We start from the raw sequence: 22,543 nt of genomic DNA on the forward strand, positions 1-22,543 counted from the left end.
ACATTTTTTAAAATGTTTATTTTTGAAAGAAGAATGAGAGTGGAGGAGGGGCAGAGAAAGAGGGAGACACAGAATCGGAAGCAGGCTCCAGGCTCTGAGCTGTCAGCACAGAGCCTGACACGGGGCTTGAGCCCACGGACTTTGAGATCATGACCTGAGCTAAGTTGGATGCTTAACCGACTGAGCCACCCAAGTGTCTGTCTTTACTATTTTTGTGTGTGTGTGAACGGTTTCATTGTGTGAACAATGAATGCCAAATACAGGTTTTCACGGAGAACACAACCTCACACACAGCATACAGCTATGAAAGCTAGAGCTGGAGAACAGCACAGAGCTGTTTGTTATGGAGGAAGAGAACCTGCCTTGTGTTATGGTGTTAACTAATGTTAATTACTTAGCTGCATGATGACTTAGTGTATTGTTTTAGTATAAATGAGGGTTAACTTAGGGACCGAGGGATACATGAGCAATTTTCCATTGGACTTAATGGTAATTATATTCTTGATATAGAATTCTATTCTCCAGGTCCATAAATTAATAAAAATACACACAGATATACATACATGTAAGGTTTTTAGACCTTTATTTTAAAAACATGGTGTACACACAACCTCCCCCCACCCCCCAATCTGATGTGGAGGCATCTGCTCCTACACATTCTTTTCCATGGAACACCAGCCAGCCATGGCATATTTTGCTGCAGTTTATTCAATCATTCTCTTAGTGATGGTTGTTCACATTTTCTTTAGTCCTTATCAAAAAATACAATATACATTGATAAACGTATAATCTTAAGTACTGGCACTTTATTTTTTCTTAGGGATAGATCCCCAGGAGTGACTCCTGGATTAAAGAGTGTGTATATATTTTTTAAATGTTTATGTAGAGAGGGAGCACAAGCAGGGAAGGGGCTGAGAGACAGGGAGAGAGAATCCCAAGCAGGCTCCATGCTGTCAGGGTGGAGCCCAATGCGGGGCTCGAATTCATGAACCGTGAGATCATGACCTGAGCAGAAACCTAGAGTCGATGCTTAACCAACTGAGCCACCCAGGTACCCTGAAGGCTACGTATATTCCTCATGTTCAGAGACAGAGTCGCAACTTACATTTCTAACAGCAGTGTGTGAGATGAATCTTCTTCCCTCCCTCCTTGCCAGTAGTAGACAAGATGACAATTTGAGAAAGACAGACTTACTGGACTATAGATGTTCTGTGAATCTGTTCAGAAAGTCACTCACATTCATGGGTGGTCACAGCACATCAATGATACTCAAAAACAAGGAAAAAGAAAGGCCAGTTCCCAGTGACAATTCTAGTGTGTGATTCATGACTGACAGGGAGAGGAACTTGGGAATTTGAAGTCAATAGTAAGATACTTTACCTCTGAGTTAGGCAAGAAGTTTTTTTAGGTTGTTAAACACATATGGAGAGATCACTGAAAAGTCTAACTTATAAAGTGTGTGTGAACCTTTAAAAGAAAGGCTTAACTTTTACTCAGGTTCCAAAGGGAAATGCTTTTGGCTGATGACAGTGAAACCCAGGGAGTGAAAATGCCTCCTTTACACAGGATGTGGCAAAAATGCATTTTTAAAGTGGGTTGTGTACGTGGACGTTTGAAAAAGCACTACGACATTAATTTTTTTCTCTGAAGTCTCTGAAATGTAACATTTGTGAACCACATACACATCCTACTTTTTGTAAGACAATCCATAAAATATTAAACAGGAGAACACAAATAAAAGCACAAGTAGTTTACGGGTTACACAGTATGTTAAAAGACAGGCGTCTGTATGTAAACACCCCACTGCAAAGGAACGGCGCACGAGGGACGTGGGCACTCTCTCCAGCTGTGGTGCCTACACTGAGTGACAGCCCACAGTGGTCTTTCACTCCCTAAATCCCCTCTTAATTATCTCTCACTTATATATTGATGTGAATAATGCTTTTAGCAACCTCCGAAGCAAGTTAAACCTTCAACACTGTCTTCTGTTTATTGAAGAGGCAGCTGAATAACGACGGTCCGACCAACTTCCCTATGCCGGCAAGTAGCAGGAGAAAACATACGCTACACGCTACTAAAACTGTGACCTAGTTCATGTGGAATGCGTACTGGGTTGTAAAGGTACTGAAAGACACGTGGTGTTTAGTATGGAAAATCTTACTCATGTCCTAACTATCAGAGGACAAGAATTTCCAACTCCCAGTGACTGTGTTAAATTTACATGTATAGATGTAAGACAAGATTTGTGTCTTGGGGCATAATCTCATACACAGCCACTCACCTCCCGGGGTATGGTCTGCAGATCCTTTATGCTGCTGCCCAGAATAATTCAAGATTTTAAAAAGCTCACTGTAACAGGACTAAGCATGTCTATTTACAACTGGATGTACGCTTTAGCTGGGCAGCGTATCTAACCTTGGGTATAAGGCTGTTCTTAGGGGATCCTGTTTTTACATGTGTTTTGATCTCATGGATTGTATCCCCCCGGCCCCGCGTTTCCGCGTTCCTTCAGTACCTTTGTGCGGTCTGCCCCCCACTGGAAGGGTTCGGGTTTTTCCACAGAACAAGCTAGCTGCAGTCTCAGGGCTTTTCCCCCATGTGAACCCTCTGATGGACACTGAGTCGGGACTTCCTGCTGAAGGCCTTCCCACATTCAGAACACTCGTATGGTTTCTCTCCTGTATGGATTCGCAAATGTAATCTCAGGGTTGACCTCTGGCTGAATGTCTTGCCACATTCGGTACATTCATAGGGTTTCTCTCCCGTGTGAGTTCTCATGTGTATGATCAGTTGTGAGTTCTGGATAAAGGATTTTCCACATTCGCTGCACTCATAGCGTTTCTCCCCCGTGTGAATTTTCTGATGTATAATGAGGTTGGACTTTTTGAAGAAGGTTTTTGCACATTCGTTACACTCATAGGGTCGTTCTCCTGTATGAATTCTCTGGTGGGTAGTAAGTTCGAACTTCTGGGCAAATGTCTTGCCACAGTCACTGCACCCATAGGGCTTCTTCTCCATATGTGCTCTCTGGTGAACGATGAGGTTTGACTGGTGGGTGAACGCTTTTCCGCATTCAATACATTCAAAGGGTTTCTCCCCCGTATGAATTCTTTGATGTTTAATGAGGTTTGCCTTATGGGAGAAGGTTTTCTTACACACGTTACATTCATAAGGTTTTTCTCCGGTGTGTATTCTCTTGTGACTAATGAGGAGTGACTTAAAGGAGAAAGCCTTGTCACAGTAATTACAAATAAAAGGTTGTACCAAATTTCGTATTTTCTGATGTTTAAAAATGGCTTCTTTAAAGACTTTCCCACTTTTATTATAGTCAGAGTATTCCAACCCATGATGGGTTTTCTCTTGCTTCAGATAGAGGAGTGCTTTTCCAAATCCATTACACTCATCAGCTCTCTTTCTTATATAGCTTCTATTACCATTAAGTAAGTCTGAATTAGACTTCAAGGTTTTTTCGTATAAATCGTATTTATAGGGTACTTGCCTTAAGGAAACAAAATCTGTGCTCAGATTAAATGTTTTTTCAAAGAGATTACCTCTTTCCTCAATTGGGGTTTGGTTCTTAAAAATGATAAATGGTCTCGCCTGCTCATCTGGGTTGCTGGGGTCCCGCTCCATCTGGTCGTCAGCTTTCCACACCTCTAGGAAAGAGCACACGAGACACGCTGTCAGCCCCTTCCTGCCATGTTAGAGAATGTGAAGTCTCCACCAGTGTTCCATCGTAGGGCTGTCTCTGTGTGTGGGATCCGGGCTTCCAGGATTAAAAAGTCTCCATTGCAAATTTTGCCTAGTTCTTAAGCTTGCAAAGACCAAAAAAGCCTGTGGCAAAAAAAGAATGGAAGCTGACAATGGACTCGAGTAGCACTGCCAGATTACAGAACGACCTTTTAAAGGTAAAGTGAAATAAAAACAAAGGGCAGCAGACAGGGCACAAATGATGTAGGCAAGCTGACAAGTCGAGGGATGCAGGAGGTTCAGCGTGTCCTCAGGGACACGGAACAGTCAGCACAGACCAAGAGAGCAAGTGGACGAAGATGCGAAGGGAACGGCAAGCAGCCTGGGCAGATCTGAGTTTAGCAACTGCCACTTAGGCTCTGAATTGCTGTGGTCAGACGGGCACTTCCTCTCCACACTCCTAGTCTCTCTCCCCGTTTTTTCTCCTCTGCTCTTGCAAGCCACACACCTTGCTAACAGCAATGCTGCTCACCGGTCTGCAGACATAATCCTCCTGCCAAGATCCAAATCTCTCATGTACAACTTTTGCAAATGGATGACAAGATCCAGAACCCATAGTCTGAAGGAAATGGAAAATAAATCCAAGGGTTCAAGATCCTTGCGACAGAATCATGTGTTTTACTTTTTTCCATTGAAACACCTTATTTTTTTCCTTCTCATGTGTTCGATTTCTTCTCTAAACAGGTCTTGGTGCTGCTGTTACCGGAAGGAATCTTAAGGATCAGACTGACCCAGCCTTGACATTCCTGACTCTGGTGATCTTGCTGCCATTTGTGTCTAGGACAATGCATCACTCTTAGACTCAAGAAGAATCTATTACACCAATTCCATCACCTAAAATATCAAAGTCACCATTCTGGCAAACTGGGAATACGAATGAAAGAGCAGCTAATCACAAAGGTTTAAGACAGGTTAGGTAAATGTCAAGGGTCAAGTGTGAGAGAAAAATATAAAAGTTCAACAAAAAATGTTAAGCAGAGACAGACTGATAACTGGAGGTAGGATTTTGATATCTGAAGAATCATCTGGTATTGACCATCTTTAAAGGTTTAAGAATCTGAAAAATTGATTCTTAAAAAATATTTGAAAATAGTTCAACCCATTCATAATCCCTAGGATATTGCGTGGATTGGCTTCTGATGCTCCTTCTCTCTTTTGACATCTTCCCCAGAAAGTTCTGACCTGACCATTCTTACTATGCTATCTACACCTCTTGTTGTTGTTCCAACTTGAAAATCACATCTGACTCGATAATATCAGAGAACTTCATAATGGAACACAGCTCCTATCTGCTTAGACTTCAGAAATCCCCCAAATAAAGAAGGTAGAACTTCAGCGTCTCCACTGTCTCTCGGCTTTAACACCTGAAGCTGCAGCCCACAACCACATGGTAGTAATTCAGAAGCTCAGAATTTTGGGTAACTGAGCAAGGACATAAATGCTAGGCCAACACGCAGCTGCACTAGAAGCTGTGCTTACCCACTGAGAGTAAATTGCTGTAATTCTCCAGCATCACGTCCATGTAAAGGATCCGCTGTGAGGGGTCCAGTTGCTCCCATTCCTCCTGAGTGAAGTCCACAGTCACATCGGTGAATGAAACCGATCCCTGAAATGGCATATTACTCAGATGGCTATTCATTCTGAAATGATCAGCATTTGGCAATGTAGGAAGGATATGTGAAAACTTATTCTTACCTTGTAAAATTTACACAGGACGCCAACTGACATCTTCACTGTTTTCTCATGTTTCCAAAAAATATGTTTATAAATAAAACATTTATGTAGATCCCCTAGATCTCTGGCACTTGCCATATACAACAGGTATCTAAGATTAATAAAATACTGTTTCTCCTCTGAAAATATGTAGAGGAAGATAAATAGGTAAACAAATACACAGTATTTAAAGTTATCTGTACAAAGATGATACTCAGATATTATGTTGGGGGGTATCAAGTTTAAAGAGTTAATTAAACCTTTAAATATTTATTTAAAAAAAATTTTGTAACGTTTATTTATTTTTGAGACAGAGAAAGACAGAGCATGAATAGGGGAGGGGCAGAGAGAGAGGGAGACACAGAATCTGAAACAGGCTCCAGGCTCTGAGCTGTCAGCACAGAGCCCGACGCGGGGCTCGAACCCACGGACCGTGAGATCATGACCTGAGCCGAAGTCGGACGCTTAACCGACTGAGTCACCCAGGGGCCCCTAAACCTTTAAATATTTAAAGGCAGCAGACGAACTTCCAATTACAAGGCAAAATGTCAGACGTAAGTAGAGATCTCTCTACCATATCCAAGCCATACCAATGGTGCAAAAGCAAAAATAAACAAATGGAACTATATCAAACCAAAAAGCACCTGCACAGAATGGAAACCACCAACAGAATGAAAAGGCATCCAACTAAATGGATAAAATATTTGCAAATCATCTGATAAAACAATCCAATTAATAAATGGGCAGAATATCTGAACAGACATTTTTCCTAAGAAGACCTACATATGGCCAATGGATTCAAGAGAAGATGCTCAGCACATCACTAGAGAAATGCCAATCAAAATCACAATGAGATAATACCTCACAAGAGATCACAAATGTTGGTGAGGATATGGAGCGAACGCTGGTGCACTGCTGGTGGAAAGGGAAACTGATACAGCCACTTAGGAACACACTATGAAGGTTCCTCAAAAGATAGAACTATCACATGATCCAACAATTTCACTTCTGGGTATTTATCCACAGAAAATAAAAACACTAACTTGAAAAGATATATCCACACCCACATTCACTACAGCATTATTTACAATAGCCAAGATAGGGAAACTTAAGCATCCGATAACAGACAAACAGATAAAGAATATGTGGCATATATACACAACGGAGTATTTCTTAGCCATAAAAGAGAAAATCTGGCCACTTGTGACAACATGAATGGATTTTGAGGACATCATGCTAAGTGCAGTAGACAGATACTGTATCATCTCACCTCTATGTGGAATCGAAAATAAAACACAAAAACCAAAACAACCAAGTTCATGCATACAAAGAACAGATTGGTTGTCAGGGTGGGGAATGAGCTAAATGGGGTAAAAGGAATCAAAAGGTATAAACATCCAGTTTTAAAATAAATACAACATAGGGATGTAATGTACAGTGTGGTAATCACAATTAACAATACCGTATTTCATATGTGAAAGCTGCTAAGAGAACAGATCTTAAAAGTTCTCATTACAGTAAAAAAAAAAAATTATAATATATATGGTGATGGATGTTTACCAGACTTATTCTGATCATTTAGCAATATATAGAAATATCAAATAACGTGGTACACATGAAACTAATAATGCTATATGTCATTCTATCTCCATAAAAAATTAAAAATCAGGGGTGCCTGGGTGGCTCAGCCGGCTAAGCGTCTGACTTCCACTCAGGTCATGATCTCACAGTTTGTGGTTCAAGCCCCACGTCAGGCTCTGTGCTGACAGCTTGGAGCCTGGAACCTGCTTCTGATTCTGTGTCTCCCTCTGCCCCTCCCCGACTCATGCTCTCTCTCTGCCTCTCAAAAAGAAAAAAGTTAAAAAAAAAATTAAAAATCAATAAAAAAGAATGTTCACAGTTAAATTTTACATAGGACCCCAGAGCCAGAAAAACAAATGCTCATCAATAGATGGATTTCTTATGGTATACTAAAATAATCGAGTCTTATAAAGCAATAAAAATGAACAAGTTCCAGCTACACAGTGAGGATTTCACAAGAGCTTCAAGAATCCTGGCTATTTTCTATTTCTTGGCCTGAACGACGACTACATGGATTTATTTATCTATATCCACTGGGCCAGATGATAGATGCAATAAGAACTTTTGTATGGCTGCCAGACCAACGGGGATAAACCTGTGGCACATTACTTGGACTCAAGTTATAATAATTTAGAAATGACTCTACCATCAAATATGAAAATTTTCTGTATTTCTTCTCCTTATTTTCCATACTCCATACAAACAAAACACTCAAAAACTTGTTGATGAAACACAGTTCTGATACCATAGCATTAAAAGGGATGTCAAGCATGACCAACTTCAAAAACTTTTGCCAAAACAGTATATAGTTTCCATCTGGAAGGAATGTGGTATTCTGGCTAGAAAGCCTATGGTCATGAATAGAGGTAGAGCTAGCGTATTTGACATTTAAACAGACCATTTTTTAATACCCCTTCCTCAACTCTTCAAACTATTAGATCCTCCTTGACTTACGATGGTTACATCCTGATTAACCCATTGTAATATGAAAATATAAGTCAAAAATGTATTTTTTTTAATTTTTACCTTGATTAGACGTGGTTATTCATTACCTCCTGAAAACTGATAAACTAACCACTGGCCCAGCGTTCAACACCAAATTTCTTTTCCATCCCTCTTTCCCATGGCTTTCCTAAGCAAAGGTCTTCCCAGTAAGATCACATCTTACATCACACTTAGACGTGATCCTTCCTTATTGTGAGTTCCTACTCAGTTTTAAACCCTGGAGTATTTTGTTTGTATCTCTTGTGGCAATCATTTTGCTTTCTTTTGTTAAAAGTGTCTTATTCCTTCCACTCTCCCCTCTAGATGTTAGATTTTTTTAGGATTTTCCAAAACAACTCTCCTCAGACCACAGAAGAGCATTAACCCCAAGAAGAACAAATACAATCACATTACGTACATCATCAAAAACTGTTAAAAATCCCAAAAGAAAAAGGAGGCACCGCCTAATAGGGCACATAAAACTGCTAGCTGATTTTTCAACAGAAACAATGTAAGCCATTGAACAACAGAGTATCTTCAAAGTACTGAAAATGCTAGAATATGAGTTGGCAAACTTTCTACAACAGGCCAAGTAGTAAATATTTTAGATTCCGCAGGCCACGCGTAGTCTCAACTACAACCAATCAAGTCTGCCACTGCACCGTGAAAGCAGGCACAGGAAACACGCAAACAAATAGGCATGGCTATGTTCCAAAAACGCCTGATTCCCGGACAATGAAATGTGAAATTCATAGAATTCTCACATCGTGAAATACTATTCTTTTGATTTTTTTCATAGCCATTAAAAAAATGTAAAAACCACTCTTAGCTGTGAGCCATATAAAAGGAAGGCAGAATGCCATCTGGCTCATGGACATAGTTTAGCAGCCTGATCTAAAATGACAACTACTGCATAGTAAATGTCACATAAGGGCTAGCTTTTTTTTACTGCTGTAAAACGATGTGAATATAAAGAAGACAAACATAGCAAGAATCAGTTGGACGTAAAAAGCATCAGGGAGCAAATAAGTCAGCAAAATACGTTATTAAAAAATGTATATATGGGATGTGGGAAGGAGGTATTAAATAATTAGCTGAAACTAATTTTTGGATGCCAGAAACCTGGGAGTTGTGACACAGAGAAAGTATTGTGTTTGGAAGGAAAATATAAATCGTGATTAGCTTTTTAAGTTTTGTTTAAAATACAAGCTAAAAAAGAGTAAGTTAAACCTTTAAAAGAAATATAAAAATATATTTTGACACACCAGTAGAGGAAGAAAAATGCTCAAAGTGACAAGGAGAAGAAAACCAGTAATAAAATAAAATAGAATAAACATTTAATAAAAGGTCAAGACAAGTCTTTAAAAAAAAAAAAGGCTTCAGACAAGTCTTCAAAAAAAAAAAAAAAAAAAAGACGCAAACTTAAATAACAAAGCCTTAAAATAAAAGGTACAGAAAAGCTAGCACAGGAACATTAATAATTCATTAAAAAAATTAGTGAAAACAATTCCAAGAATATGTATAAATCATGACCCCAAATTCTGTCAATTCTATTTAATGTGTAAAAAATATGAAAAGAAGTGGACAGACCTGAACAAAACTTACATTATTGGCCACCTCTAAAGTGAGGAAACAATCTTTAATGGTCAAAAGGATTTTAGCATTGAATAAGGTGACTTAATGCCAGGAGTGGGAGCCTGCTAAGGGAGGTCAGAACCATGATGGTGAGAAAGCGTAAGAGACAGAATTCATGTGTGAATTGTGTAACATAACAACCTTCAATACACATAGTGTATGGAAGCAAATAAGCCAAGATGTTCAGTCTTGACTTGGATACTGTAATAGGTTGACAATAATTAGGCTGGACCATACTGAAATTGCTGACAGGCAACTGTTGTACATACAAACATTGCTATTTCATATAGCTCAGCCTAATCCATTTTCATTTGTATTTCTCTGCATTTTCACACTTCACAAAATCAAACCAAAAAAAGGTGAGAAGAACTATCTTAGGAACTGTCATGCAAACATGAATTAAAACACAAATCATCAGAAAAAAAATGAAAACAGTGGATACAAAGAGTAAATTCTACAAGTTTCAGGAGACAACTAAAAGGTCACGTTCTGATAGGTAGAAAGGCCTTTGTACTTCATGACTACAACACTAAAAAGCGATCACTTCAAAATTCTGAGAAAGGAAAACAACAATAAAAGCTGGATAAATACATATAACAACTTGCAGGTATTAGCAACCACTGCACGGCTACAATTATTGAAAGAACAGTGAACATGACGGGAGGCCCACATTACCAATGATGATAAAAATGCTGAAAGAAAAGAATATATCAATCTTGAATTCTATATACAGCATAAATGTCCCTAAAGGTAATTTTTAACAGTACCACAGAGAAATAGAACTGAAGCAGCAAGTGGCACCGTTGCTACATTGAAAAAATAAAAATTAGCATTTGGGTCTGCAAAGCAACTGAGATTTGGGGGCAAAGTAATGAAGGTAAAGAAGGCATAGAGAAGGGGGTCAAAATTCTGCATAAAAATTCACCTCAGATCTTTGGGTGGTTCCTAATATGTGCAAGTAGGAGGGAAAGCCTCTAGGAGAATTAGTAGAGGGCAACAATTTTATTCTGCCAGACAGTTAAATTATTGGCAAAACAAAACAACATTCTTCAGAGCGGAAGTGTGTGTCATACACGTCTACCATACAAACAAAAATTACTAGACATGTGAAAAACCAAAATAGCACAATAAAACAATAGACAAGAGATCAACAGTCAAAAGCATATGTAGAGATAATCCGTAGGTTAGAGTTAGTACACAAGACTTCAGATTAACTGTAAAGTAATATGTTAAAGAATACAGAGAGGGGTGCCTGGCTGGCTCGGTCATTAGAGTGTAACTCTTGATCTTGGGGTTCTGAGTTTACGTAAGAGGAAAAAAAAATACAGAGAAAAAGATGGATAATGTAGATGAAATATGGGAATATTTCAACAAAGAACTGGAATCTACAAAAGGGAAGCATATGGACATTACAGAACTGCAAAAATCGTTTTCAACTAAAATTTAAAACACACTGTATAGACTTAATAGCAGATTAGATTCAGCAGAAGAAGTGTGCACTCGAAGGCAGGCCAATAAGAAAATATCCAAACTAAAGCAGATAGAAAAAAATGGGGGAAAAGTCAAAACATAAGAAATGTGAAGTATGGCCCAAAAGTCTAATATACTATTGCTTAAAATGCTAAAAACAAAAATATATAATGTGTAGTCTCACAAGTGGAGAAAAAAAATGGGACAGAAGCAATATTTGAGATATAATAGCTAAGAATTTTCCCCAATATGGTAAATAGCATCAACCACAAATCTAAGAAACTTAATAAAGCCCAAGCAGAATAAATGTAAAGACAATTATACCTAAACACATCACACTCGAACTGGTGAGCGCCAGAAAACAGAGTATCTTGCAAGTGGCCAAAAGAAAAAGATTCCTTTCCTTCAGGGAAAAACAATAAAAGTGAAGATTCATTTCTTAACAGAAACCACAGAAGTGAGATAAAAACAGAACGTCATCTTTAACATACTTACGGAAAAAAGAAGCCCTAGAATTCTATCCCCAGGAAAAACATTTTTCAAAACAAAGGTCAAAAGGCGTATAGAGACAAATAAAAGCTGCAAGAATTCACCGCAATATACTGTATACTGTTCTTGGACCATATTGAGGTGGTATAACATTAATTCAAGGTGATTAGTATATAAGCTATAATCCCTACAGAAGCCACTTAAAAAATACACCACCTCATCATAAAAAGGGAGATGTGGCTATATTTATATTGCCAGAGATAAAGACGAGTATTCCAAAATGACAGAGGGGTAAGTCCGTCAGGAAGACAGAACGATCATAAATGTGCATGTGCTCAACACAGCTTCAAATTACATTAAGCAAAAACTGACAGAACCAGAGCAACGGATGGACAAATCCACATTGATACTATCCATCAAGCAAGTATCACAATGGAATGAAGATATTTTCAGAAACGTAAAGCCTAAAAAAATGTTCTCCCATACCCTTTCTTAAGAAGATACTAAAAAATGTACACCAATTAAAACAACAGTAACCCCAAAAAAGACAAAGACTTGGGAAGAGGCAAACAAAAGATCGATACCAGAGCTGAAGGAAATCCCCAGGAGTCTGAAAGAGACTGCAGGGTGGCAGGGATGTCTACTGATACCAAACTGCTTGTCGTACATGGGAACAGTGCAACTCAAAAGCAGGCATTTTGAGGCCCGTCATACACAAAAAGCCTACTGCCACTGTACCACCTTTTTAACTCGAGGGCAGAATGCCTGGGTGAGCCTGGCCCAGTTTCTTATTTGCACTCAGTCTGACTTGTTTTCAACGTGTGCTGGTGACATCTCCTACTTCTACCTTCCACACCAGGCTACCCTGCATCAGAGGACACTCCACCTTACACAAGCGTCCTGCTTTGATGGACTCCTGAGAGTTGGCAGTTACCACTAGGCTAAGAAGCAGCGAATACAGGCAACCACCTGGTTTAATTCTCTTTCTACCATTCAATACCCGATTCACGCTTTGACCCTGCCAGATAGCCCAACCATGTGAGCCCTATGTTTTCCTATGTTTCTCATGACCTTGCCAATGACTTCTCCAAATGGAATTTTTGGAAATTCTCAGAAAAGCTGAAGCCAGACTGACTCAGAGACTGTATTCAGCTCATCTTCTCCTAGAAACCTTTATCCAATACCAGCAAAATTGCAGGACACAACCAGACTTATGCTTATTGGATAACTTTTGACACACTGCTTCCCCAGTAAGGCTGTATCATTTTCGACTATCGCCAATAATGCATGTGTGGTTTCATCTCTCTTTGGTTAATACTGGCTAATAAAACTTTAAAATAAACAGCAATTAAAACAGAACAAAACAAAACCCAAGTCTTGACAAAAGGGAACATGGGTGCATATAAGGACATCTTAAATCTTAGGGTCTGGAAGCAAAAGAAAAAAGAACTCCACCAATCAGAAAGAAAATTATGCAACACAAGGCAATATAAACTCTAGTTACAGTTTCTCAAAACTAAATTTCATGTTGATGAGGCATATATGTAGATAAGTGGTAAAATCTTTAAGAAAAGCAGGGGAGGGGCACCTAGGTGGCTCAGTCAGTTAAGCATCCGACTGTTAATTTTGGCTCAGGTCACAATCTCAGTTTGTGGGATCGAGCCCCACATCAGTCTCTGTGCTATCAGCACAGAGTCTCTCTCTCTCTGCCCCTCCCCTGCTTGCTCTCTCTCAAAATAAATAAACTTAAACAAAAAAAAAAAAAAAAAAGAGGGGCGCCTGGGTGGCTCAGTTGGTTGAACATCTGACTTTGGCTCAGGTCATGATCTTACGGTCTGTAGGTTCGAGCCCCACATCAGGCTCTGTGACAGCTCAGAACCTGGGGCCTGCTTCTGATTCTGTGTCTCCCTCTCTCTTTGCCCCTCCCCCACTCACACTCTCTCAAAAATGAATAAAAAAACATTTTAAAAAAATTAAAAAAAAAAAAGCAGGGGAGTAATTGACAAAAATGTCAAGATAGAGGATACCTACTAGGATGATTCAAGGGAGAACGTATCATCAAGAACAGACAATGTTCTAATTTTTTTTTTAATGTTTATTTAGTTTTGAGACACAGACAGACAATGTGAGCAGTAGAGGGCAGAGAGAGAGGGAGACACAGAATCCAAAGTAGGCTCCAGGCTCTGAGCTGTTAGTACAGAGCCTGATGCAGGGCTTGAACTCACGAACCACGAGATCATGACCTGAGCCAAAGTGAGACGCTTAACGACTGAGCCACCCAGGTGCCCCGAGAATGTTCTAGTTCTTAACTTGGGTAAGGTACATGGGTGCCCATTTTCTCATTATTCTTTAATGCACACACATTTGTTATACATATTGTTATGATGCACATAAAAGTATTACAATGCTTTATATACTCTCTGTATATGTGTTTCATTATAAAATAAAATAATAAGGAAACTCTAAGTTTTTTTATGGAAAGACTTCAGATATGTTACTGAGTGATAAAAATACAAAATTGAGAGAATGAAAAGACAAGGCACAGATGGGGAGAAAATCTTTGCAAAACACATACCTGATAAAGGATTGGTATCCAAAATATATATAAGAATTCTAAAAAATCAACAATATGAAAACAACCTGATTTAAAAATGGGTTAAAGACCTTACTACACACCTCATCAGTGAAAATACAGAGATGGAAAATAAACATATGAAAAGATATTCAACATCGTGTCATTAAGGAACTATAAATTACAATGAAATACTGCTGCACACCTATGAGAATGGCCAGAATCCACCACACCAACAGCACCAAATGCTGGGAAGGATGTGGAGCAGCAGAACTCTCACTCACTGCCCGTGCGGGTGCCACATGGCACAGCCACCTTGAAAGACATTTTGGCAGTGTCTCACAAAACCAAACCTACTCCTACCATACGACCTAGCAGTTACGCTCCTTAGTACCTACCTAAATAAGTGATTTTATCTGCACACAAAACCCTGCACGTGAATGTTTTTAGCAGCTTTATCCATAATTGTCAAAACTCGGAAGCAGCCATTCAATAGGTGAGTGGATAAATAAATGGTGGCACATCCACACAACAGTATTATTCAATGGTAAAAAGAGATGAGCTATCAAGCCATGAAATGATATATAAGAACCTCAAATGCATATTTCTAAGTGAAAAAAACTAATGGTTACACACTGTATGACTCCAGCTATATGACATTCTGGAAAAGGCAAACCTATGCAAACAGTTAAAATGATCACCGATTTCCAGGGGCTCAGGGAGGGGGGTGCTGAGGGGGTGGGGCGGGAAGGATGAATAGATGAGGCAGGGGATTTTTAGAGCAGGAAACTATACTGTATGAAACTTTAATGGCGGGTACGTGCCATTATGTATTTGTCAAAATCCACAGAACATACAACACCAAGAATAAAACCTAAAGTAAGCCATAGATTTTAAAGTGTTCATATTGGCTCATGAACAGTGGCAGGTGTACCACATTAATGCAAGATGTTAATAACAGGGTAAGCTGTGTGTGTGGAAGGAATGAAGGAATACCCAAAAACCCTGTACTTTTCACTCACATCTTCTGTAAACTCAAACTGCTCTAAAAAATGAAGTCTATTAATTAAAAACAAAACACATATAAACAAATCAGCATGATTAATATGCTTCCTATAATAACCTGTATTTGTACTCATGTAAATATGTACATACAAACTCTCAAAAGCTACTCAAGTGGGGAGTCTGGGTGACTCAGTTGGTTAAGCGTCTGACTTCAGCTCAGGTCATGATCTCACAGTTTGTAAGTTCGAGTCCCACATCAGGCTCTGTGCTGATAGTGCAGATCCTGCTTCGGATCCTATGTCTTCCTCTCTCTGTCTCTTCCCAGCTCGTATGCACGGGCACGCACGCACACTCTCTCTCTCTCAAAAATAAACAAACATTAAAAAAATAATAAAAAGTCTGGGGCGCTTGGGTGGCCCAGTCAGTTGAGTGACTTCGGCTCAGGTCATGATCTCACAGTTCGTGAGTTTGAGCCGGTGTCAGGCTCTGTGCTGACAGCTCGGAGCCTGGAGCCTGCTTCGGATTCTTTGTCTCCCTCTCTCTCGGCTCCTCCCCTGCTCACATGCTGTCTCTCTCTTTCTCAAAAACAAATAAAGATTAAAAAATAATTTAAAAAAATAATAAAAAGTAAATAAAAAAGAAAGCTACTCATGAAAGTAATGACAGTAAAGCTACTCATGAAAGCTACTCATGAAAGTAACGGTATTGTGGAGGTCTGCGGGGAGAATGTAAAGACACACACAGATATTTACTGAGTTTTTTGGCATCCTGCTAATTTGACTGAAAAAATAAGATACACACAAAATCCTGCATTTGCAGTGAAGAATGCTATACAAAATAACCAGAGACAAACTGATAAACCCATGGTTTCTGGGGATGTTGTCCAAAACACCATCTATATGAAGGTCCATAAAATTTACTCAGACCTGATATCAGAGAACGAAGGAGATGCCACTCATAATCAATTCAAGACAATTAACTTGGTTTGCTTTTTGGCTGCTGGTATTGATCAATTATTCTTACTACATTTTCCTTAAGTTTTGCTCATCTCTGCCTTTATATTTCATTTCTGGGTCCTTATAAACTTCCTCAAATGCACTGAAAAAACAAAATAGGGAAAAACAATCAACTCACCTGGGATTTGTTCATTTTTTTGTAGTTTTGGGGTAAAGGCTGAGAACTATGAAGGCCGAACTGAAAGACAGAAAAAGGAAGATACTGTTATTAATGATGTGACCTGCTTTCGAACTCCTATAATGACTTATTTACAAATCCTTACACATCATTTGGGAAAACACCACCTACTGGGAGAGTCCCTTGCCCTCTTCAGAAGGGACCTAAACAATTATGGTGGCAACCCTTACCTTCAATGAAACATTACGAGACACCAGAAAAGGCCAAACTAAGACAACCCACTATCAAGAGACAAAGCAATCAACACAAACTTCAACTGATGATTATCAGACAGGGAATTTAAAATAACTATGATTCATATTTTAGAAGCTTTAATGGAAAAGGTGGACAACATAAATAAATGGGAAATTTCAGAAAAGATGAAAACTGCAAGAAAAAATCAAATGGAAAAGAAAGCAAGAAATTACCCAAAATGAAACATAAAAACAAAGTAGAATGAAAAATTAAATAGAGAATCCAAAGACTATAGTTCAATATCAAATGGCCTAACAAACATGTCATTGTAATCCCAAAAAGACAATCAAGAATGGGACAGAAGAGGTATTTGAAGACATAATGATTGAGGATTTTCAAAAAATAATGATATCAAACTATAGCTCTAAGAAACTCAAATAGTTTATCTAAACTGAACAAATACCAAACCAAACAAATATGTAAGACATCATATTCAAACCACTGAAAACCAAGGTTAAATAAAAAGTCTGGAAAGTAGCCAGAGGGAAAAATGACACATTATATAGAGGAACTACATAAAGAATCACAGTCAATTTCTCATCAAAAACTATACAAGCCAGAAGACAATGCAGTGACATCTTTAAAGTATTTATTTATTTATTTACTTACTTACTTACTTATTTATTTAATTTATTTTTGAGAGTGGGTCATAGCACGAGCAGAGGAGGGACAGGAAGAGAGGAAGACAGATAATGCCAAGCAGGCTCCATGCTGTCAGTGCACAGCCCAGTGCAGGGCTCAAACTCAAGATCTGTGAGATCACGACCTGAGCCAAAATCAAGAGTTGGCTACTCAAATGACTGAGCCACTGAGGCACCCCTATTTTTTATTTATTTTTTAAAGTTTATTTCTTTATTTTGAGAGAGAGAGAGAGAACAAGCAGGGAAGGGGCAGAGAGAATTCCAAGTAGCCTCTTCACTGTCAGCAGAGAGCCCAATGCAGGACTCGAGCTCACAAACTGCGACCATAACCTGAGCCGAAATCAAGAGTCAGACACTTAACCAACTGAGCAACCCAGGTGCCCCTGAAGTACTTAAAAAAAAAAAAAAAAAAAGTGGGGTAACTATCAACCCAGTATTCTATACCCAGCAAATACATCCTTCAAAAAATGAAAGTGAAATCAAAACTTTTTGAACAAAAACAGAGAATTCATTACCAGTAGACTTGTACTAGAAGAAATATTTAAAGTAGTTTTTCAGGTAGAAGGAATATGATACCAGACAAAAACCTGGATCTACACAAGAAATAAAGATCTATGGGAATGCTTAAAATAAAGATGACTCTAAAGAAAACCTTCTTACTTTTAATCACTCTAAAAGACAAATGATTGTCAAAAAATAGCCCGTAAGTTTTGTGGGCTTACGGCATATGTAAAACTACAACATATGATAGTACAAAAGATGGGATGATGAAATTGGAGAGTATATTATTATAAAGATCTTATATTACACATAAAGCAGTAAAATATTACTTAAAGGTCCACTGTGATTAACTCCAGATTTGTACTGTAAATGCCAGGGAAACAACAACAAAAAATTTTTAAAGGGGTATAAATGATAAGCCAATAGTGGAGGAAAAAAATGAAATCATAAAAGTACCAATTAATACAAAAGTAGTTGGCAAAAGAGTTAAATATGAATGAAGACCAACCAGGACAAGTAGAAAAAAAAAACTAGCAAGATGGTAGATTTTAATTGAACCATCTTTTTTTTTTTTTTAAATGTTTATTTACTTTTGAGAGAGACAGAATGCAAGTGGGTTAGGGGCAGAGAGACAGGGAGACACAGATCTGAAGCAGGATCTAGGCTCCGAGCTGTCAGCACACAGCCTGATGCTGGGCTCGAACTCATGAGCTGTGAGATCATGACCTGAGCCGAAGTCGGTAGCTCAACCGACTGAGCCACCCAGGGGCCCCATAATTGAACCATCTTAATAATTGGTATAAATACACTAATTAAATGATAGAGGTTGTCAAACTGGATAAAAAAAAGGAAGGCCAACTGCTTTTAACTGTTTATAAGTGGTTTGTTTGAAATATAAAAACATAGCTAGATCAAAAGTAAAGGGATGAAAAAAAAGATATGCCTTGCAAACACTAACCAAAAGAAAGTGATTATATTAATATCAAAGTAAACTTCAGAATAATATTACCAGAAATAGAGTGATATTACATAATGTCACTGTGATAAACAACACCTGGTGAATGTGTCAAATGGCCAGAAGGCATAACAATCCTAAATGTATATGTACCTAACAAAAGCATTTCAAAATACAAGAAGCAAAAATTGATAGAACTGAAAGAAAAAAAAAAACAGATAAATTCAAATTATAGTTGGAGACATCAATACTCTTTTCTCAGTGACAAAACAGGTAGATAGAAAACCAGTAAGGATATAGAAGAATGGAACCACACTATCAACCACCCTGACTCATTTTGAAATTTTTTTTTTAACGTTTATTTATTTTTGAGACAGAGAGAAACAGAGCATGAATGGGGGGAGGGTTAGAGAGAGAGGGAGACACAGAATCAGAAGCAGGCTCCAGGTTCTGAGCTGTCAGCACAGAGCCTGACGCGGAGCTCGAACTCACAGACCTCGAGATCACGACCTGAGCCACAGTCGGACGCTTAACCGACTGAGCCACCCAGGCGCCCCTCATTTTGTATTTATAGAAGACTCCACCACCAGCAGCACAACAGTCATTAAATTATATATTAAACATTCCCAAGATAGATCATATTCTTGGTCACAAAACAAACCTTTCATTCTAAAGAAATGAAATTTGTAACAAAGTGTATTCTTTGATGAAAATAGACTTAAACTAGAAATCAATTACTAGAAAGAGATCTGTTAATTACTTCCTTCCAAATACTTGGAAATTAAACAACAAATTTCTAAATAACCAAGGGTTGAAAAAGGAAGTCACAAGTTTAAAAAACCCATAGAACTGAATAGAAATGAAAGCACAACATACCAAAATTTGAGGGATATAGCTAAAGTAGTATTATGACATTAAATTATTACCTATATTAACTGTAACTACAAACAGTTGTAGCATTAAACTGTATTAGAAAAGAAAGATTTTAATCAATTACCGCAGTTTCCACCTTAAGAAAGCATAAAAAAATTAATGAGTTAAACCCAAATCAAGCATAAGGAAGGAAATAATAAAGTTAAGCACAGAAATCCATAAAACTCAAAACAGGGGGGTACCTGGCTGGTTCAGCAGGTTGAGCATCTGACTCTTGATTTCAGCTCAGGTCATGATCTCACAATTTGTGAGTTTGAGCCCTACTTGGGGCTCTGCGCTGACAGGGTGGAGCCTGTTGGGATTCTCTCTCTCCCCCGCCCCAACCATGCATTCTCATACTCTGTCTCTCTCAAGATAAACAAATAAACATTTAAAAAATCCCTCAAAACAGAAAAACAATGGAGAAATTCCATAAAACCAAAACCTGGTTATTTGAAAAGATCAATAATATTGATAAACCTCTAGCCATACTGACCAAAAGGGGGAAAAAAAAGGAGGGCATTAATTACCATTATCAAAAATGATGGAGGAGACACTACTACAGATGCTACAGATATTAAAGAGTTATTCTTTAATAATAAAAATAGAGGGACACCCAGGTGGCTCAGTGGGTTAAGCCTGGTGTGGGACCTGATTGTGGCTCAGGTCATGATCTCACAGTTAGTGTGGGTTAGTGAGTTCAAGTCCTGTGTCTGGCTCTGTGCTGACAGGGCGGAGCCTGTGTAGGATTTCTCTTTCTCTCTCTCTCTGCCCCTCCCCTGCTCATGCTGTCTCTGTCTCTCTCAAAATAAATAAACTTAAAAACATTTTTTTTAATAATAGATAACCATTAGCTATGCTAATTAAGGAGACAAAAACAAAAAGGGGGAGAAATCCCAAATATACAAAATAAGAACAGTGGAAAATATCAACAAATACAAGAGAAAAAATATGAAATGATGGAAAAATGACTTCATTTTCAACAATACACTACATAAGGATAAAGAAAAATAACCTTTTTTTTAAATGACAAACTTCTGTAAAGATGATAAAGTGCACTTAAGAGAGACAAAACAAAACAGGGCTTGAACACTCGGATGGCCTACAATATGATCCAACATCATAAAGGTGTCCATTCTCCCTAATTAAATGCAGCCATTAATCGGATCATAATAAAAGTATTGGCAGATTTTTAATGCAAATAATTCTAAAGTACCAGTGGAAATCATAAATCAACTTGCGTAATCTCAAAGTGGTAAAAGGCTTCTGAGTGCCATAAAAGAGAAGAGCAGTAAATTCAACTACAAATTAATTCAAAACGCCTGCAAGGCAAAACTATCAGGGAACAAAATCAAAAGGAAAATGAAAAAACATGTGCCACTTACACAAAATACCGGGAGGCTCGGGTACTCCACCCATCTGAGCCTCCGGTTTTTCCTTCAGTTGAACCTGAGATACTAGCGACGTCACAGACTAGGTGTGAGGATTAGAGGAACACTTAGCCGAAAAGGCTTTCGCCAAGAGGTCGGAGGTCTCCTCTGGTACGCCGCGTGCATCAGGAAACTTGCTGGGGCTTTCATTCCTCCCTGCACCAGGTGATGCTCGGGCACTCAGCACGCGGCTTCCGGGCGCCGCCAGGTGTGTGCGGCCCCGCCCCCGGCCTCGCCCCGCGCCCGCGGGGCCTGGTCACGCGCGCACCCGCCCGGGCTTCCGGACTCGCTCCCGCGCGACAGGAGACGCTGGCGGCCGGTCGGAGGCGCTTCTCCTGACAAAGGGAGGAAGGCGAGCCCTCGCCGCCGCCCTCCCTCCCCGCCGTCCCCGCCCCCGCACGTCCGGCCAGGCGGGCCCCGCCAGCCCCGTGCGGAGGACGGCGCGGGGCGGCCCCGGACACCGCCCCGAGGGTCACCGACGTCTGCAAGTCGCTGAAGTTTGGGCTCCCACCCTGCGCGGACAGGAGCCCATCCCTCATCTCCTCCTCCGCGGCCCCCAGCCCTCGCGTAGCTGCATGGCAGCCCCCCCTCATACCTGGAGGGGCACAGCCTCCACTTGTGGCTCAGTGCCAAGCCAGGTCACGGCGCCGGTCAGCCGAGATGCGCGGAGACCGGGGCCCTGTCACCCACTCGCGGCAGGAGGTGGGGGAAGGGCAGCCACCGGCGCGCTCGCAGCACTGCACATGCGCAGATGCAAGGGCTGCTAGCCGTCCCAGGGTCCTCTGAGGGGTGGTTCATCCAACCTCGGGACTACACTTCCCATAAGTCTTTGGGGCCCCGCTGTAGGGACTCTCTGGAAAGTCTTCATTTAGTTTAGCGGGTGGCATGAGGCTAAAATAATCCCTGGCCTGGACTGTCCATTTACCGCAGCAAGTGTTATGGATTACAACCACCTCTTCCCAGATTAAAAAAAACAAACCTGACTTTGAAAGATTGCATAGGTAATCCATGATAACGTATTTAAATTAGAAAATATGTATAAAATAAAAGCAAGTATCTAATTTCTCAAAGATAACCGTATGTAACATTAAGTGCATACGTTTCTCACTTTTTAAAAATCTAATTAACCATGGGGCGCCTGGGTGGCTTAGTCCGTTAAGCGTCAGACTTTAGCTCAGGTCATGATCTCAAGGCCTGTGAGTTTGAGCCCCGCGTTGGGCTCTGTGCTGTCAGTTCAGAACCTGGAGCCTTTTTCGGATTGTGTGTCTCCCGCTCTCTCTACCCTTCCCCCACTTACGCTCTGTCTCTCAAGATGTGAATAAACGATAAAAATATTTTTAAAAAATAAAAATAAAATTGATCAGAGGTGCTTGCAGAGCACGTGACTCTTGATCTCGGGGTTAAAGGCTTGAGCCCCTTGTTGGACGTAAAGATTACTTAAAAATAAAATCTTAAAAAATAAAATTTACTCTAAAGA

The 22,543-nt window shown here is 39.6% G+C and overlaps 1 protein-coding gene across 5 annotated transcripts; it reads right to left on the reverse strand.

The window, feature by feature from the left end:
• Positions 1–586: 586 nt before the first annotated feature.
• Positions 587–21,797, reverse strand: ZFP1 (ZFP1 zinc finger protein). 5 transcript variants are annotated; one of them, XM_047836594.1, is made up of 4 exons: positions 21,662–21,797; positions 16,334–16,393; positions 5,230–5,314; positions 587–3,656 (listed from the first exon to the last, which is right to left on the reverse strand). In XM_047836594.1, the coding sequence occupies exons 2-4, from the start codon at positions 16,346–16,348 to the stop codon at positions 2,581–2,583; spliced, it is 1,176 nt and encodes a 391-aa protein (XP_047692550.1). In that variant the 5' UTR covers positions 16,349–16,393; positions 21,662–21,797; the 3' UTR covers positions 587–2,580. The 5 variants fall into 5 exon arrangements, with proteins under 5 accessions (XP_047692550.1, XP_047692547.1, XP_047692549.1 ...); XM_047836591.1 differs by having other exon boundaries at positions 5,230–5,356; XM_047836593.1 differs by lacking the exon at positions 21,662–21,797 and adding an exon at positions 21,022–21,477.
• Positions 21,798–22,543: the final 746 nt, after the last annotated feature.

This window comes from Prionailurus viverrinus, chromosome E2 (genome assembly GCF_022837055.1).
Source record: "Prionailurus viverrinus isolate Anna chromosome E2, UM_Priviv_1.0, whole genome shotgun sequence".
Lineage (NCBI taxonomy): Eukaryota > Metazoa > Chordata > Mammalia > Carnivora > Felidae > Prionailurus > Prionailurus viverrinus.

Excerpts from the sequence above, each read along its gene's own strand:
- ZFP1 (XM_047836590.1), bottom strand. The coding sequence starts at position 5,389 with ATGAATAGCCATCTGAGTAATATGCCATTTCAGGGATCGGTTTCATTC. Across the intron at positions 3,657-5,229 it reads CAGCAATTTACTCTCAGTGG|AGGTGTGGAAAGCTGACGAC; the intron begins GTAAGCACAGCT and ends GCTCTTTCCTAG.